The 18,278-nt window shown below is 41.7% G+C and overlaps 2 protein-coding genes across 3 annotated transcripts in view; both read right to left on the reverse strand.

Moving 5' to 3' along the window:
- The window catches only part of LOC114597707 (endothelial protein C receptor-like), a 222,794-nt gene extending 211,191 nt beyond the window's left edge, over window positions 1-11,603 (reverse strand). The window contains exon 1 of the mRNA XM_077930022.1: window positions 8,924-11,603. The gene's annotated coding sequence lies outside the window, so the exon portion shown is untranslated. The remainder of the gene's footprint in view (window positions 1-8,923) is intronic.
- On the reverse strand, window positions 1,562-11,874 carry SUMO3 (small ubiquitin like modifier 3). 2 transcript variants are annotated; one of them, XM_028730848.2, is made up of 4 exons: window positions 11,669-11,845; window positions 7,536-7,664; window positions 6,354-6,425; window positions 1,562-3,384 (listed from the first exon to the last, which is right to left on the reverse strand). In XM_028730848.2, exons 1-4 carry the CDS (start codon window positions 11,687-11,689, stop codon window positions 3,322-3,324), a joined length of 285 nt encoding a protein of 94 aa, XP_028586681.1. In that variant the 5' UTR covers window positions 11,690-11,845; the 3' UTR covers window positions 1,562-3,321. The 2 variants fall into 2 exon arrangements, with proteins under 2 accessions (XP_028586681.1, XP_028586682.1); XM_028730849.2 differs by lacking the exon at window positions 6,354-6,425 and having other exon boundaries at window positions 11,669-11,874.
- Window positions 11,875-18,278: the final 6,404 nt, after the last annotated feature.

Here is an 18,278-nt window from a genome sequence, read left to right on the forward strand (position 1 = left end):
AGACATAAATTGGATTACATATGGATTACAATATGCAGTTGAAAATGTTGACAATAGAACCTATGGGGGGGGACACAAAGTAATCTCTTTACATGGATGTGCATTTGGTATGGTTATGAATTCATTTCTAAAATAAAAAATGATTAAAAAGAAACAAATTATGGGAGTACCGTGGGATATTCTTATTAGTTCCATATCCTCACACTGCACCATCACACGCTCGTACCATGTTTTTAAAATCGCTTAATTCATGTGGACATTTCAAAAACCTGGTTAGAGACTGAGTAGTACGTACTTCATGATCTACACCATGGGTAAGCAAACTAAGGCCCGGGGGCCGGATCCGGACCAATCGCTTTCTAAATCCAGCCCACAGACGGTCCGAGAATCAGTGTTTTTACATGAGTAGAATGTATGCTTTTATTTAAAATGCATCTCTGGGTTATTTGTGGGGCATAGGAATTCGTTCATTTCCCACCCCAAAATATAGTCTGCCCCCCCCCCAAGGTCTGAGGGACAGTGGACTGGCCCCCTGCTGAAAGTTTGCTGAGCCCTGATCCACACACAGCATTCATCCAGCCCTTCAAAGTGGTATTCATTGGACCAACTAGGGTCAGAAGTCATTTTTGGGCAAAACAAAGTGACTTACCTACAGGCAGTCATTCCTAAAAAGGTAGCTTCAATGATATCTGCAATAATATCTGGATGCTTCTCTGCTTCACGAAGATATGCAGCAATTTTTATGCCATCACAGTCAGTAGAGCATGAGACTCAGTCACAGGGTCATAGGTTCCAAGACCTACATTGGGCAAAAAGATTCCTGTATTGCAGGGGGGTTGGACTAGATGACCCTTGTGATCCCTTTCTACTCTACAACTCTATTGTTGTTGTTTATGGACTCAATAATAACCTGATGCCAATGGTGTCAAACAGCTGAGGGACAAAGATTCTGCAGGACTCCCAACAACCCAAATGTTTTGAAACAAAAGCTGCATGTAACTAGACTTTTAGCAAGTAATGGAAGCATCTCCATAGCTACAACCCCAAAACAGTGTCAAAGTGAAAGATATAAGCATTGCCCACCATCAAGCTACAACTGCAAAAATGTGGCTTTGGCACACTACTGTGGTAAAGGCATATTGTGAGATATCCAGAATGCACTATGCATCCTGATATGCCTTCCAACAACTCAAATTTTACACTAAAGCTAAATTACTCAAATGTGAAACTTTTTATGTGCAAGTTAAACAGAAGCAGCAGCTGTATGGTCCAGGTGTAACTACATATAGAAGCAATTCCAAATGGATCTGCAATGTTTTCCTGAAATGGGTGTCTGATGTGCAGTTATCTCTGAAATACTGAATAGAAAGTATGGCCTTGCCCTTTAAGCCACCATCACCACTTCCTCCCACGCCATCCATTTTTCTAAATAGTAAGTGCATTTCATCTGAGATATTAAGGATAAATAATATCACCGTGTAATTGTAAGTTAATAAAGAAAAACACCTCCAGGGTGTATTTTATGAAAAACTGATTTTTATGCCCTGAACAGTAGGCTTACTCTCAATAAAAGAACTTTAATAAAAGATGTACATAAGAATAAGTTGTCAGCATTTCAGTGATATAGCTTTGAGTACAGTCATATGAAATGCAGCAGCATCAAGCATAAGCCAAGAGACAGAGTAACAAACTATATTTACTGTGTACAGTAGTAAAGGACAACAAATGTAAAAATTTGTGAATAAACAATGACAGATTTTAAAATACCCCTCCTTAGACAACATATAACTGAAACAGAACAGACTTTTTTCCCAACAGGATTTCTTGCAAGCAGATAATCTAACACATGATGGGTAGAGATTAAAAGGAAGTGACATTCTCAAGCAGCAATGAACAGCATCCTGAAAGTCAACAGAATGACCTTGTATTTTTGGATCTCTGCAAATTAAATTTTATCAAGCCAGTTGTCACTACAAACATTATTTTGAAGCTCAAAATATTTGAGGACGTAGGACACAGCAAGCCTCTTTAAGAATGTATCATTACATTGAGATTTTTCTGCACACTTAACCCCCAAATATATTGATACCATATTTTTTAAAAGCTACACCTAATTTACTCATTATAATATAACTAAAATATCTATGGATTGATGGTGGTTATCAAAAGAGCCCCATGCACAAGCAGGAGACTCTGCATGTACATGGGGAACAGGTACCGGACACATTTCTCCTCTGCAGCCCTCCAGTATTGCACAATACTCCAAAGGGTCCTCCTCCTGTAGGAGGCAACTTTTCAGGAGACATGAGGAGTTATAGCAGGAAGAGACTGCAGAAATCCCTGATGTGCACACAGAACATGGCACATGGTCCTTTGTATCCCAGCCTATAGATTTCAAAGTAGCAGCTAAAGGAACAGTTAAAATTTCAGCTTTCAAGAGAGATGTCAGAAAAAGGTACACAAGTTTGTTTATTGCCTAATACATCAATAAGGAGTGATTCTCACTGGGAACAATCTGTTCAGAATTTCTCCTAAACAAATTCCATTAAAATTAGTTGAACACCATCGCTTCCTAAGAGGATTCTGGTTCTGGTCCATTCTTTGAACATTTTATCAAAGACATTGGTGCTCAACTTTGGACATGTGACAGTTAAATAGAAGATGTGAAAGTTAACCTATGCAAATGCTTCAGCTGCTGACAAACTCAAAGACATTCCTTTACTTTAAAAAAATTGTTTTATTCTATGCTATTTTATTATGAAAAAGCACATGTACATTTGCATTACCTTAAACTGTCACTAAGCATGTATCTGAAGTACTGTCCTTTCTGCATATCCCATTAACAGTTTTAAAGTAATACATGTGTTTAATGGTAAAATCCTTTCTTTCTCAAACCACCTGTATTGAGAAACTTACTATTGCAAGGAAAAATATTTCAATATTTACATTACATAATTAAGCAGTAAAACAGAAACAACGAAAGCCAGGACTAAGTATCCTTCTTTTACAGTAGGCTTGTATTTAGGCCACCAATTTATAGAAACAAGATGACAGCAGACAACAACCGGTATTTTACTTATTTGAAAATTTAATTTTGACTGGGCCCATTTTTATGATGCAGTAATTTCCCACAGATGCAGCTTCAACTTGCACACGCAGTATATCAGGGACAGGAAAAGAATTTGGATAAATGTCTTCAGAACATGAGGAGATTCCTGTATGATTGGCATGTTCATTTGTTTACTATTTAATAGCAAATCCAAGGACAGATGATAAAGTGAGTTGAAATTTTACATTCCTCTTCCTAAAAGGACAGGATATTTAGCACATGCCACCCGTCTGCTGTTGAAACACATCAATAGTATCCTCATCTTCCATTTCCAACTGTTAATAAGACAAAAAAGTAACGAGTTTTAAAAATAATATTTAAGGAATCTTGTGTCTAATATACCAAAACCTCTTAATCCAGACCTATGGTTGAGTAGATGCCTTCTCTCTTGCTCCACTCTTGTTCTGTGTTGCTGGTCTGTTGTTTTGCAGTTGTGTTGTTTTTTATGTAGTTGTACCTGTTTTAGCTGTGAGATTTTTGTAACTTGCCTTGGGATCATTTGGTGAAGGGCAGGCTACAGGTACAAATAATTAACTTCATGTTTGGAAGCATACTGTGTAGAGGTTTGTTTAGATGTATTATTTTATCAGCACCAGTTTTCCCCATTCCAGTGCTAAGAGCTGCATCTCTCACAAACTCATATTGGGTTTCTAGAATTAAAGAGAACTCTGCAACCACGTCTGCTTGCTGTATTGCAGGGATGGGGAACTTTTTCAGCCCAAGGGAGGCATTCCCTTCTGGACGAGCCTCTGGGGACCATATGCCAGTGGTGAACAGGGCCAGAGGCAAAAGCATTATTGTACCTTTGTGCAGCAGGCTAGTTTCTTCACACTCAACACATCTCTGTACTCTATCCAAGGAAGCAAGAAACATTTCTGGAGTTCAAGGACACATTCTACTCAGGTAAGAACACTGGGGGGTGGGGTGCAAAGCAGGGTTGGGGAGGATGTGGCTTGGAAGGTTAATATATAGCCTTGAAGGAACAATGCCCTTCACCACTCTGCTAGGAACAGAGGAAACCATATACTTAGCAAATCATTATCTAAGTACTCTTACTGGTCCAACACTTCACAATCTGGCAGGCTAAATATTCTTGGGTTATTTCTACTGCCAACTCCTACAGCTTTCTTAGTATGATACACATGCATTTACAGTGCATTTTCCCCCATTAGCATGCTTAAAGTACATCTCAGAGGGCATGCTAAGAAAGCAGCTAACACAGTCATTCCAAATAAATCCAAGAGAGAAATTTAGTGAAGATAGGTGGGTGGGTGCCTGCCATCCAGTGTGTGTATGTTAACTGTGGTAACTTAATAGAATACCTTGTGGAATTTAGTTTTCTGTACTACTATTTCTATTTCCATATCAGGCTTTATTCTCTCTCCTGTTCAGTTTTAAGCTGTTAATTAGGTTACTTTATCTGTATTAGTTTAATATAACGTTGTGGGTTGACTTTGTTATGATATACTTGCTTATTGTCACTGATTATTTAAATGTTACATTTTTTCAGTTGCTATTGCTGTACATTTTACACCTTGTGAATTGTTTTGATAAAAGCAAACATATAAATAGATAAAATGCTCTTTCCTCCCTTTCCACAACTTTCGTAAGTGGAAGCAGAAAGGTACTGCCAAGTGCTTTCTCCATAAGAACAGCTTGTGAAAGAAACTGGATGGTTATTCTTCTCAGTACTGGGTTTTTGCAGAAGTGAGTTACTACTATTTTTCCTCACTCAACTTCTCCAGAATCGCTGATGTTAGTTCCTGCAGATATCCAGCTCCTGACTGAAAAAGTACCCTCCCTTCTCCACAACCTGTGGAAGGATGGATGGATTCTATTGCTTCTCATGGCACAGGCACTGCTTGGAACTTCTGCAGAAACCTAGAACATGAGCGAGCAGGCCTCTCTTCCCCCAAATTCTGTGCACAGGTCATAGGACCTCAGGAAGATAAAAGAGAGGCAAGGCAAAATTTGTAGACACAGATCCTCAACTATAAACATACAGAAAAATCTAGCAACTTGCATGAATAATTTTACATAGGATAAAACAAATATTTCTGGTGCCAGCCAGCATGCATGGTCTGGCAAACCGGTTAGTTTAGACTAAAACTTTTCTCCTATCCCAATTAATGCCTTTCAAAACCTTTAGAAATAGTAATAAAATAAGGATAAGAAAGGCATCAGTTTTCATATCCTACATGAAAGTGAGAACATTTAAAATCAGACTAACAATAAATATTTAGACCACATGTTAACTATTTTGGAACACATTTATTTGGAGAAACCAGATCTTCCCAGTAGCTCACACACTCATATGTGCTACAGCTCTCTTAACCCAAAATCCCTATCTTTCTTGTGGGGTAATGCCTTAGATTCCATCTCTAAGGATGTTTTTTCTTGCACTCCCTCCAGCCAAATACTTACAGTGCAATTCTTTATGCCCATTTGGTGTCCTGTTGAAATGGAAGACTCTTTGATCCAGTAGAGCCTTCTATCAGAAGAATGGCGAGGGAAGTGATTTTCCATAACCACCCTACCCCCTGCAGCCCCCTCACAAATCTGCTGGAGGCACGTCAATTGATACAACCCAGCATCTATACTCAGAAGAAGTTATTGCTGAGTTCAATAGGATTTATTACCAAATAAATGTGCACAGAGTTTCAGCCTCAGTAAGGCTGAATCCTTTCTTGGTGGGGAAATTTTGTAGCATGCTTACACTATAAATTTGATATAGGGGAGAAAGTTTCCATGAGAAAAGATTAATATTTTCTATCAATGATGAGAGAATTCCACCAAGTACCACAGGCACGGAATTACATCATGCCCGGGATTAATTCCAGTAAAGGGATCTGTTATATGTACTTCTAATAATCACTGAGAGCCTACCAAAATCTAAAAGGATCTATTATATGTATTTCTAATAATCACTGAGAGCCTACCAAAATCTGTCATCTTATCAGTCTGTGTCAACCTTATTTACACCCCAGAAACCTTACACACCATTTCCTCACTAGGGGAAATTGCCCGTGAATTCTGAAGGCCTACAGCTTCTCTAATATTCTCTAATTCTTTTCTCTCTCCCACCTTGATGGACTCTTGTTAATAATGATTTAGCTCACCATAGTAACATTTTATTCTAGGAATCAACTTAATTCCCATTTGAAGTAATTAACTAAACTTCCAAGACACAGGCAGTAGCCACAAGCTCAGCTTCAACTGTATAACGAACACCACTCTCTCTTACCTGTGCAGGTGTGTCTGTTTCATTAATTGGTTGTCCATCAAATCTGAATCTAATCTGTCTCATTGACAAACCCTGAAATATGACAGTTAATGTAAATCCACATATATAAGTTCATGTCAAAATGGATATTGCTCACAGACATCAGTATTTCAAAGAATTAAACTGAAAGCTGATTGAGGATACACACTTCATGAGCCAAGTATCTCTCAGGAATTTTATTGCCTCATGCAACATTTCTATAAACTTGTCTAATTTAGCAATCTCAGTAGAGCTGCTAGAGATGCAATGTAATTAGGACGGTGTCTTTTCTTTGTCAAGTGTAGAGGTGACTTTCTATGAACAGCAGAATCAAATACATTCCTATCTAGGCAACCTTCTAGAGGCCACCTGCAAATGATGGCTAGAGCCAGAGGCAAACACAAGCAGAGCAAGAAAAGCCAGAGGGCCCTATTTGGCTCCCTTAGCCTATGGCTTCCCACTTCGCAGTATACAGTAAATCCACAATTTATGTGGGGACTACATTCCAAGAATAGTACATACAAGCCAAAATCACATATAGTCAAAACACACTGGGTGCAATGGCGGGTGGGATTGCCAAAGTCTTTTTCCCTTGGATGCCCACCCGCTTTTAAAATTTTACTTTTTTTGCCAAATGCGTAAAGCTGAATGCACACAAGTTATGTGTCTGATGGGTCTAATGTAATCTCATGAACACCCAGGTTTATCCACATTACACAGCCCCATTAAATGAAGTTTTCTCATACTTCAATTTAACACTGCATAACATGAGATAAATTATGACTTGACACTTGTGCAGATATGTCTCACAACACAGGGTATTTCCTTGGTGTCTCCATTAAAGAAACAAGAGATAGGAAGAAACTGGTTACAGTAATTGGATTTTTGAAAATTTAAATTCTAGGACAAAGCTAATAAATTCAGCACTGCAAATGAAAGGAATTCAACAAGCACATCAAAGATTATGTGGGATAATTGTATGCGTCAACACACTAGCATAATGGGTTTTACACCACCAAGGCATCAGAACTTTGTATGCCTTGAGAAAATATTCTAGCATCAAAATTTATCTGGGCAAATAAGCCATGGGGGCTTGGGAGCCTTTTTATGTACCTCACAATAAACAAGTGCATAATAACACAAAAATATAGTTAACTCATTTACCTGTCTCTCACAATAGGCCTTCATTAGTTTACTTAGTGGTGTGTGCCGTTTTATTTTAAATTGGACCACTGATCCATCTTGGCCAGCTACTTTTAAATTGATATGGTCATTCTCCGTTTTTACTCCTTCCTGCAAAACAAAACATAAAAGTTCAGATCAGTATTTGGGGAGCATTAGTCAAGAGAACCTGGCTGATACCTGCAGCACTTAGAAGATTTCTCAGAAAAGAACGTACGAACCACCTGCTGGATAAAGTCAATGCCCACCTTGTCCAACATCTTGTTCTCACAATGGCCAAGCTGTGGGGAACCTGCAAGCAGGACCTGAGCACAAGAGCACTCTTCCCACCTGCATTTCCAGCTACTGGCATTCAGAAGCATTCCTGCCTCCAACTGCAGAGGCAGAGCATAGCCTCCATCATGGCTAGTAGCCATTGATAAGACTTACTCTTCACGGATCTGTCTAATCCTCTTTTAAACCAACCATGTTGGTGGCCAGCACTGCCTCCTACGGGTGTAAATTCCATAGTTCAACTATGTACTGTGTGAAGAAGTACTTTTTAAAAATTTGCCCTGAATCTTCAAATTTGCAACTTCACTGGATCTCCACGAATTCTTACTGTTATGAGAAAGGGAGGGGGGAAATTATCTATCCACTTTCTTGACACCATACGTAATTTTATATGCCTCTACCATGTCTTCTCTTACTCACCTATTCTCTACACTTTAAAGTCCCAAATGCAGCAACCTTTCCTTATAGCAGAATTGTTCCAACCCCCTGATCATTTTAGGTTGCAGCTTTCTGAATCATTACCAAATCTGAAATATCCTTTTTGAGGTGAGGTGACCAGAGCTGTACACAGTATTCCAAACATAGTCATACCACTGAATTATATAAAGGCATTATAATGTCAGCAGTTTTATTTTCAATTCCTTTCCTAAGGACCCCAAGCATGGCATTTGCCTTTTCACAGCTGCCACACTACAGTTAAGCAGCACACAGATGTTATTAAATAAAATAAACAAAAGGGCAGAGCAAACCAAACTACAGGAAGCCAGTACAACTTACTCCTATTCCAAATTCTATTCAGTAGTAGAGCTACTGCTGATTAAGTCAGCCCAAACGCAGCAGAGGCACAGGCACACAAACCTGTAAAAAAATAATTTGACTTACACTGGCAAAAAGGATGGTGTAACCCCTGCAGGGTGGCTAAGCCATGTGACTAAGCTGAAAGGAATTTGGAATGGGGAGAGCCAGTGTGGTGTAGTGGTTAAGAGCGGTAGTCTCGTAATCTGGTGAACCGGGTTCGCGTCTCCGCTCCTCCACATGCAGCTGCTGGGTGACCTTGGGCCAGTCACACTTCTCTAAAGTCTCTCAGCCCCACCCACCTCACAGAGTGTTTGTTGTGGGGGAGGAAGGGAAAGGAGAATGTTAGCCGCTTTGAGACTCCTGAAGGGGAGTGATAAAGCGGGATATCAAATCCAAACTCCTCTTCTTCTTCTATTTCTGCTTCTCCCCATGTGTCATCCTGTTGTTGAGCATTGCCTTGTAGCAATGTTTGGATCTTTCATTGTGACTGCAGCACAACCATTTTGGTATGAATTAACAAAGCACTGCTTCCTCAACTGGTTTGGAGGTATGATTTGTAACACAACTGCAGATGATATGTAATGCAGCCTCACTGCATTATCTAGCAACCCCTCCACATTTTTAGTCTGAAAATGCCCTCTTCTGCTACTGGACTCTAGATTTTTTTACTCTAGGAAATTCCGTTAGGATTTCAAGATAAAAAATGAGGTGAAATCTACAAACATCAATTTTGCCTTCTTTTTCCACTGAGTAGCCCAGGGAGCAACACAGGAAGTGATAGAAAGAAAAGGTTGGCATAAAAACTTCTCCCAAGAGGGTTGCTGAAATCCCCCCCCCCCCACGGTTTACCCTTAGAAATATTAAAAATTGCATTTATACTTTCACTATTGATAAGCTTATACTTAGGTCTCAATCCTAACCATGTCTATTCATAAATCATAGTTGATTCAAAGGGCTTTCTCCCATGTAAGTGGGGTTAGGATTGTAGGCTTAAACACACAACATAGCATATTAAACAACTAGCAGTTTTAATAAATTTCTAGTACAGTCATACCTTCATAAGCTTCAGGTTGAGCACTTTCGGGTTGTGCTCTGCAGCGATCCAGAAGTAATAGAGCGTGTTACTTCCGGGTTTTGCCGCTCGTGCTTACGGTCAAAATGACGTCACACGCATGCACGGAAGCGGTGGAACGCGGCACGCGCAGATGCACTGTCGCGGCTTACGTTCTGTTTGGGATGCAAACGGGGCTCTGGAACGGATCCCGTTCACATCCCAAGGTACCACTGTAGCTTGATCCCAAGTGTTAGTCTCACACCAATTACAACATTTCCATAGCTGTATGTGTTATTCGAAATGAACTTTAAATGCTTTTAAGCATCCACAGCCTAGTCATGATACAAACTGAAAGCCTTCCTCAAGCAGCAGAGGAAGTTGTCTTATACTGACTCAGATCCATTTACTTGAGTATTCTCTAAACCTGGAGAAGCCAACATGGCACCCTCCAGATGTTGTTGACTAAAACTTCTATCAGTCCCAGCCAGCATGGCCAAGAACAAGGGATAGGAGTTGCAGTCCAAACCATCTGAGGATATCATGGTTGACTAGCTCTGGTCTACACTGACTGGTAGCAGCTCTCTGCTTTTCAGGTAGGGAATGTTCTCATCTCCTACTTGAAAATGCCAGGGACTGGTCCTTGGACCTTCTGCCTGTAAAGTGGATTCTCTTTCACTAAACTACATCTCTTACTCTAAATTTGGAGTGCAATTAATAGTCAATAAATTGTCAAAGATGTGTCACCCTGGGGTCTTAGCTTCACCAGCACCGGTCTCCTGTAGCAGGAGGGAAAACAACCTCCAGTACTAGGCAATCTTCTAAAAAATAGTAGGAATTGCAGTTTCCCTCACAGAACTACCTATTCCAGTACTCTTAAACTAAACTTCCCAGGATTCTTTGGGGGAATTAAAAGAATGGGTGTTAAATACGCTTTAAATGTAGTGTAGATATTCCACAAGTCTGCAAAAAGGCTCAATTTTAGAATGACCCCTCTCTGCTTTTAAAACTATTGGGGGATGGCTGATAAAAGCCAATTTTTTAAAAAAACCTACATACCATTCCGACAACTGAAAAAAACTTTCAATGCTTTCACTCCTGCTTATCTGAATATTTTCAGCCTACAAACACCACTCATCTATAAAGCTCACCTTTAAGCGACTCTGTGATGCAGGCTTACAACTGATGGGGACAACGCTAAACGTATCACCTTTCATTAAATTGTTCTAATATTACACTGTGGATAGCGATTGTTTCACACGCGCAAAGCAGAACAGTGTAATGCTCCGCATACCGTCTTGGGAGGTATCCTCCACTGAATTCAATGGCCAGCACTTGACTGCACTGAAAGCCTCTCCTCAAACTTGCAGCCAGATCCTATGCATGTTGAGTCTCAAGTCTCAATGGGGTTGCTCTGTCTAGGGCAGCTCCCTCACTATATGGATACACGCGGGGGAAGGGGGCTCTTAGGTGCAAAACCCTTTGGAAATTACTGGACATCGGTCCGTGTACACCTCGGTCCAACTGCGCGCGGAAAAGGGGCCGTGGGCGGCGGCGAGAGGGAAAGAGGCCGGATGGATCCGGCCCCCGGCGAGAGAGCGCTGCCTTGCGGAGCACGTGGTGGTCGCGCCTTCGGCCTGGCTCGACAATAGCGAACCCGGCGGGGGCGGGCCAGGATGGGAGTTCGCAGAGAAGCGGCGCGGCCTAGGAGCGGCGCCGAACTCTTGCGGGAGCTCCGCGGAGGAAGAGCGCGGTCGGGCCGCCCCTTCTCGAGCCGCCCTCCTTCCGGGTGAGGCGGGTCCGGGTCTCGCCGCTCACAACCGGGGCGGGGGGACGCAGACACTCGGGGCCTCAGCCCCACGGCGAGCCTCGCGCCCCTCTCCTGAGGGGGGCCGGCAGGCAGGCTCGGAAGGGGCCCGAGAGGAGGCGGAGGGCCTACGGGGCCCGAGCGGCTGTGGGAGGGGGGGCGCTGCTGGGGCGGCCTCGCACTCACCTTGGGCTTCTCCTCGGACATGGCGTCGCGTCAGGCAGGGACCTCTCAAGGAGCGAGTCCGCACGCGCTCGGAGCCCCCGTCTTCCTGCGCTCTCCTCTCCCGCCCGCAGCAACTGCCCGCGAGGACGCGCTCCGCTCCCCTCAATCTTCGGCTGCCGGTTGGTCCCGGAGGGGTCACGTGGGGCGGTGCGCGCTCCCGAGGCGCGCTCACGAGCGATGCTCTCCTCTTCGGGAGCGCGCTTCGCCAGGGCGGAGGAGGCGGCGGCGATGGCGCCGAAGGTGCGTCATCGCCGGCTGAAGCGGGAGCGCTTGGGCGGCAGAAGGTGCGCGGGTGGGGGGGGGGATGGGGAAGGGGAGGAGCCACGTCAGGGCGCGGGAGGAAGGAGGGGGCGGGGCGAAGCCTTCCGAAAAGGAATACAAAAGTCCCCCTGGGGAATGGAGGAGGGTCGCCCTCCATAGCCCCCCTATGTGACCTGTTCGGAGATATAACGTCATGGGCCTAAGAAGCCGATCATAGAAATAGACTCGAGGCATCGCGCATCTGCTCTCGTACACAGACAACGTCTCCTTCTGTTTCCACACGTATTCACATAAGGACCTTTTAGCTGCTGCGCTTCAAGCCTACCTTGGTTGTAAAAGCTGTGTGAAAACGCTTCATTCATTCGTGGCAGCTAAATATTTCCTGGCAGGCCAACAAACTAGGCAAAATGCAAAATATTTATTTATTTCATAAAATTTATAAACTGCTTGGCTGTAATAAAAAACAACAAGCAGTTTACAAATACAATCTAATAATGAAACGATGAAAGACAGTAAATAAAAAAAGCAACAACAACCCCGCATCACTTGCCATCAGAGAGGAGTCATGTATTAACTAGTTGAGATTCCTGCATTGCTGGGGGTTGGACTAGATGACCCTTGTGGGTACCTTCCAACTCTACGATTCTAACGAGTTTACAACTTGGATTAAGCTACACTGGGCCACAGCAGCTCAAAGTTAAGTTTAAAACACAGAAAACTGGAGAAGGGTCATAGCGCCAGAGCAACATCATACCTCTACCTGCTAAACTTTCAGTGCTTCGTGAATACTTTTTTAGCAAATATTTTTTATACAAGTTTTCTGATTTTATGGTAATTTTAACTGATATATGTTACATTATTTTTGTAACAGATAGGTAGCCATGTTGGTCTGCCATAGTCAAAACAAAAAAAATTCCTTCCAGTAGCACCTTAAAGACCAACTAAGTTAGTTCTTGGTATGAGCTTTCGTGTGCATGCACACTTCTTCAGATACACTGAAACAGAAGTTGCCAGATCCTTCTATATTGTGAGAAGGTGGGGAGGGGTATTGCTCAGAAGGGTGGTGGGAATGGGTGATTGGCAGATAGCTGTGATGAGCCTGTTGACGACTCTTAATGACTGCAATAGGTCTTACAGGAAAAAGCAAGGGGTGAGAAGGTGAAAAATGGCTTTGTCATGTATAATGAGATAAGAATCCAATGTCTTTGTTCAGACCAGGTCTCTCCATGGTTTTAAGTTTGGTAATGAGTTGCAATTCAGCAGCTTCTCTTTCCAGTCTATTTCTGAAATTCCTTTGTAGTAAAACAGCTACTTTGAGATCTTGTATAGAATGTCCTGGGAGATTGAAGTGTTCTCCTACTGGTTTCTCTGTCTTGTGATTCTTGATGTCAGATTTATGTCCGTTTATTCTTTGGCGTAAGGTTTGGCCTGTTTGTCCAATATAGAGAGCTGAAGGACACTGTTGGCATTTGTTGGCATACACAATGTTAGACGATGAGCAATTAAATAGTCCCGAGATGGTATGTGTTATTATTTTTGTAAACCACTTAAGAGACCGTAGAGTTAAGTGGACTCAAAATAGTTGAAATAAATATTTTGTCCCTCACATCAGCATTTAGCCTATGAAAGAGCGTTTTTACTGCATTTCCTGAGGGGTAATACGTAGCAAGGATTGAACCCAATAGTGGGTGGGGTACCCCTTCTTTCTCTCCTTGCTCTCTTTCAACAGCTAGCCGCCATGTGATAGACAAATCACTCTTGCCAGCGGTCTGAACTGAAGTGTTGCAGAGCAATTTTGAAATTATGCCAAGGTGCACCCATGCTGCAAAGGCTGGACTCCCAAAGGAGCTGAACTCTTTAAGCACAAACTCTGGAAAAGCCTCATATCACCTTCATGTCTCTTAACATTTCAGTGTCCCTAATTGCTCCTCTGGCTCTTAATAAGCTGAACAACCACACTGTACTTTATGTGCAGTATCCATATTTATGACTAGGAAAGAAAACGAGGCATGGATATTTCACTTGGAGCAGCAAGGCTATTCCAAGTTTACACTACAAAGACTACAAATGGCATGGGATGACATTGATCTGATCATCTGGGTAAGCTATTAGAGATCACTAGCTAAGGAATTAGTTAATCCAAATTAGAAAAGGTGCAGAAATTACTCTTTCATTTTCAGCAATAAGAATTTGTGTAAGCGTATGTCTTTTTGCTGAAACTAGAGTAATTAATCATTCTCACAGAAAATTGAACCTTTTTGTTAAAAAAGCCACATTTACAAATGAAATGCTATTTTATAAAAATAATAGACTTGAGTTTCTCATTTCACATTTCCAATATTCACTAGTGCTATATGCAACTCTAAAAGGTATCTTACTATCCCTCATGAATACGAAGCCAGATTAGAATTAAAAGAGCATTTGAGAGTGTTCTTGTGGCCACTTGTAAAGGCTCCCAGAGATCTATTGAGCCAAGCCACTAAGTCCTTTGCTTTATAAGTAAAAATTGTTTCTTGAAAGCAACAAAGAATCTTCATAGATCACTGAATTAATATTTCTCTTGGCAACTTCCATATTATTAAAAATAAAATCTGACAATTATTTCCAGATATTTGCACTTTTATATTGACTTGCCAAATTCACCCCTACAGAGGCAGAAATTCCAGTACTCTGGTACACAAATATATTCTTAACAGCCATACAAATAGATAGACTACTAATTCCGCCAAGTAGTTTGTCGGGAAATTAGCTATACCTGAATGACACTGAATGCAGACAAGAAATTGGTATGAAGAAAACAAAGGCAAAAAAAAAAAAAAAAAAAGGCATTCCACTTATCTAAGAGGATTTTTTACAGTCTTCTTAGTACAGTACAGTACAGTACTTTTTTCCTAGCAAATATCCTTAGAATTGGGAAGGTTTTGGAAGATGATGGAAGGTGACTTAGTTTCATAACAAAAGAGGGCAATAAACCAACCATAGCAATGGTATCCACTCAGCCATATCTGGTGGGGATCAAGGTCTCACACAGGTTGCCTCCAGGACCCCAAACAACCCTGTTGGGTCAGACCATTGGCTCATTTGGCCCAGCATCAGTGTCTCCTTGTGCTATGGTTGGTTTAGGAAGAACTAAGAAAGAATTCAATTGTTCAAGTTTTGTGCCATGAGTGGGATATCAGTGACCACCCCATATTTGACAGGCAGCGGGAGAAGAGACAGCTAACATAACATAAGGGAATTTCAGACAATGAGAACTTGCACTGTTGCTAAACAAGAAGCAAATTCCTGAATTCTAGTTTCCCTTTTAGATACACTGAGTATATTTATCACAATCAAGAGTCACCCATTACCAACTTGACACCTGTGGGTACTAGTTTGGTGGCTCTTGTGCAGTGCTTTTTTCCCTTCAAAAATGTTTAGGAGTCCTCTCATTTTCCTACTCATATTGAAATACTGCCCCTCAATGAGGCCAAACTTTTATTCACAAAATGCTTAGGTGTATGCGTACCCCCACGTCCCCCCAGAAAAAAAGCACAGCCCTTGTGTATTTGTAGGGGATGAACTGGGTGGGATTGAGGCAACAGGCACTTTCCTTCAGCTGTGGGGAGACTTGTATGTGTGTGTCGGGCAGCTTAAAAATGGGGTGTGTGAAAGAGAGTAAGATTGAGAGAGATGTCCTTGGGCAGAGAGGGAAAGGTTTATGGGTGGATCAGTATGTGTCTGAGAGAGGAAAAGATATGTGTGCGTGTGATCTGTTTGTATGCATGGATTGTAAGAGAGATGCACTTGGACAGAAAGAGGTGCATGTATGTGCATGAGTGAGAGAGAGATGCATCTGTCTCTGGTTTTTGTGTGTGTAGTGAGTGTGGGGTGGCTACGTTTTCTCCCTCCTGGTATTGGGGAATGAACGAACAAATCTTCCTAACAGTTATGTGTGTGCAGCCTCTTAACAGTGTTGTATGTGTGCAGACCTCTGCATTTGTGAGGTCGAGGGAGAAGGGGAATCAGCAATGACTGTGCTGTATTGTACTTTAATTTTGTTACACTGTGCTCCTCCCCCATGACAGCCATTTTGTGTTATGTGACTGCTGATCCAGTAAGTTGGGCAACTGCTGCACTTTATGTTGCACCAGTAGTTGTGGCAAAACATCTTAATAAGTACCTTGGATATGTGCAACATAAACAATGGAGCCTTGTTGGGAGTTCTGAGGCAATTTCGAGGAAGTGGAGACATTGATCATGTCGCGTCTTGTTAAATTGATGAAAAGCATAACTTATGGCTTTGACTGAAAGTTTTTTGTATGGTAAATAAATCTTTTAACTTCTGGTTTTCTTTCAAAACCCTAGAGTGCGGCATATAAACACTGCTTCTTTCATCTGTGCCTTCTTCTCTGCAATCTGCGATGTAGAGAGAAGAATATCAGTTCTAACCACAGTAGTCCTGACGCCCTCTGCCTAATGCAGCTATTCCCCCTTTACTAAGGAACAACATGTACCTAAATTTGGTTTGGGACAACTGAGAAATATTTCCCCATTGGGTAGTTACCTTCCAAAACTTCTAAAACGTCCCCAATGGTTTCCTTTGAGATGGAACTAATATTTGAGAAGAGGGATTCATTTGGGGTGGTGAGGTAGTTCACCCTGAAGAGGTACAAAATATTTTATGTAGGATAAAAACTCATTGATCTCTTCCCAAAGAGTATCTTGAAAGCAATCAGATGAGTGTTATTTGACCCTCTCTCAGGCTGAAATCCTATGTCCTTAATCATGGCTGAGGAATCTCTGGCCCTCCAGATGTTGAGCGACAACTCACATCAGCTTCAGTATAACCAATGGTCAGGGATAATGGGAAGTGTACTCCCAAAAACATCTGCAGGGGGGCAGGTTCCCCACCCCTGCTCTGTTGTAAGGAGTAAGCCCTATTGTGCCATAAAAGGCTTCTTAGTAGATACCTGCACTGTCACTCAGCACCCAGCCTCACTATATGTCATTTTTTAATGAAGTGCTTTTCATAGGTGTTGTACGTATATTAGAAGCAACAAAGAAGATGGGAAGTTTGTTAAATATTGGGCACAATGCAGAAATCTAGGAAGAGGGAAGACTGAAGGGAAGACTGTTAAAAGGTCAAGATAGGAATGATAGAAGAGGAGACATTTAGGTAGCATTTATTGCCCTTTAAGAATGTGGGGGGGGGGTTATTAGGTTGTTTTTGTTTTGATTGTATGTTTTGTGGTTTTATATTCATATTTTACTCTGCGAACTGCCTGTGGGTATAGGATAGTATACAAATTTTAATAATAATAATAATAATAATAATAATAATAATAATAATAATAATGGAAAACAGATGCATGCACTAGGTGCATGAACTGTTGCAGAGAATGGCACAAGAAACTAGAGGTTAAGCAGCTAAGTCAGTATTAGATCAGGAACAGGGAAACCTGTAGCTCTCCAGAATTGCTGAACTCTAATCAGCCCCTGCCAGCGTCTCACAGGTTACCTACCTCTGTATTACATGAAAGAAATATGACTAGTGTTGAGATGAAAGAATAGCCAATACCAAGAAGTTTGAACTAAACACAAAAAAAGTGAATGAATGGTGCAGTGCTGTGGTTTTTTAACAGTGAGCAAAATATTAGATGGCCAGAGAGCTGAGGATAGAAGACATTTAGAGTGAGAAACTGGAACCAAGACATTACAGTAAGCCAGGCAATAAGAGCATGTATTAGAATTTTAGAACAGCCAATGTAAAGTAGTGAGATCTTAGTAGTATTGTAAAGACTAACTAGATTACTAAGTCATGTAGATAGCCCATATATACGGATAAACAGAGCAAGGCGAACATGCTGTGTGGAATGTTGCAGTGTATCCCCATCCCCAAAAGGTATTATTGTTCAGCCCTCTTGGGGCAGAGTAAAGGTAAAGGTAAAGAGACCCCTGACCGTTAGGGCAGAGTAGGAAGGAAGAAAGGACACATTTCATTCACTTCCCATTTCAAGGCCTTCTTCCATTGTGTTATATATTGCTAGCAGGCTTTATTCTTGGACTGGCTGCCAGCCCCAACAACCTGAGGATGTTATACATGTATGTGGGACCTGCCACAAAACATTGCAGTGTGGAGCCTGTTCAGAATTCCAGCAAGTCATACCCTCTCTTTGAGGAGAGAGCACACACACACACCAGTCAGCATAAGCCTTAAGCATTTTTAGTTTTCAAATTTGTGATTCTGTCACTAAAAAACACTTTCTTCAGATGCTGACATCCCTCCCCACTCATACTCATATTCTTCAGAAAAAGGAGATTGTATGAC

Source organism: Podarcis muralis, chromosome 6 (genome assembly GCF_964188315.1).
Source record: "Podarcis muralis chromosome 6, rPodMur119.hap1.1, whole genome shotgun sequence".
NCBI classification, from domain to species: Eukaryota; Metazoa; Chordata; class Lepidosauria; order Squamata; family Lacertidae; genus Podarcis; species Podarcis muralis.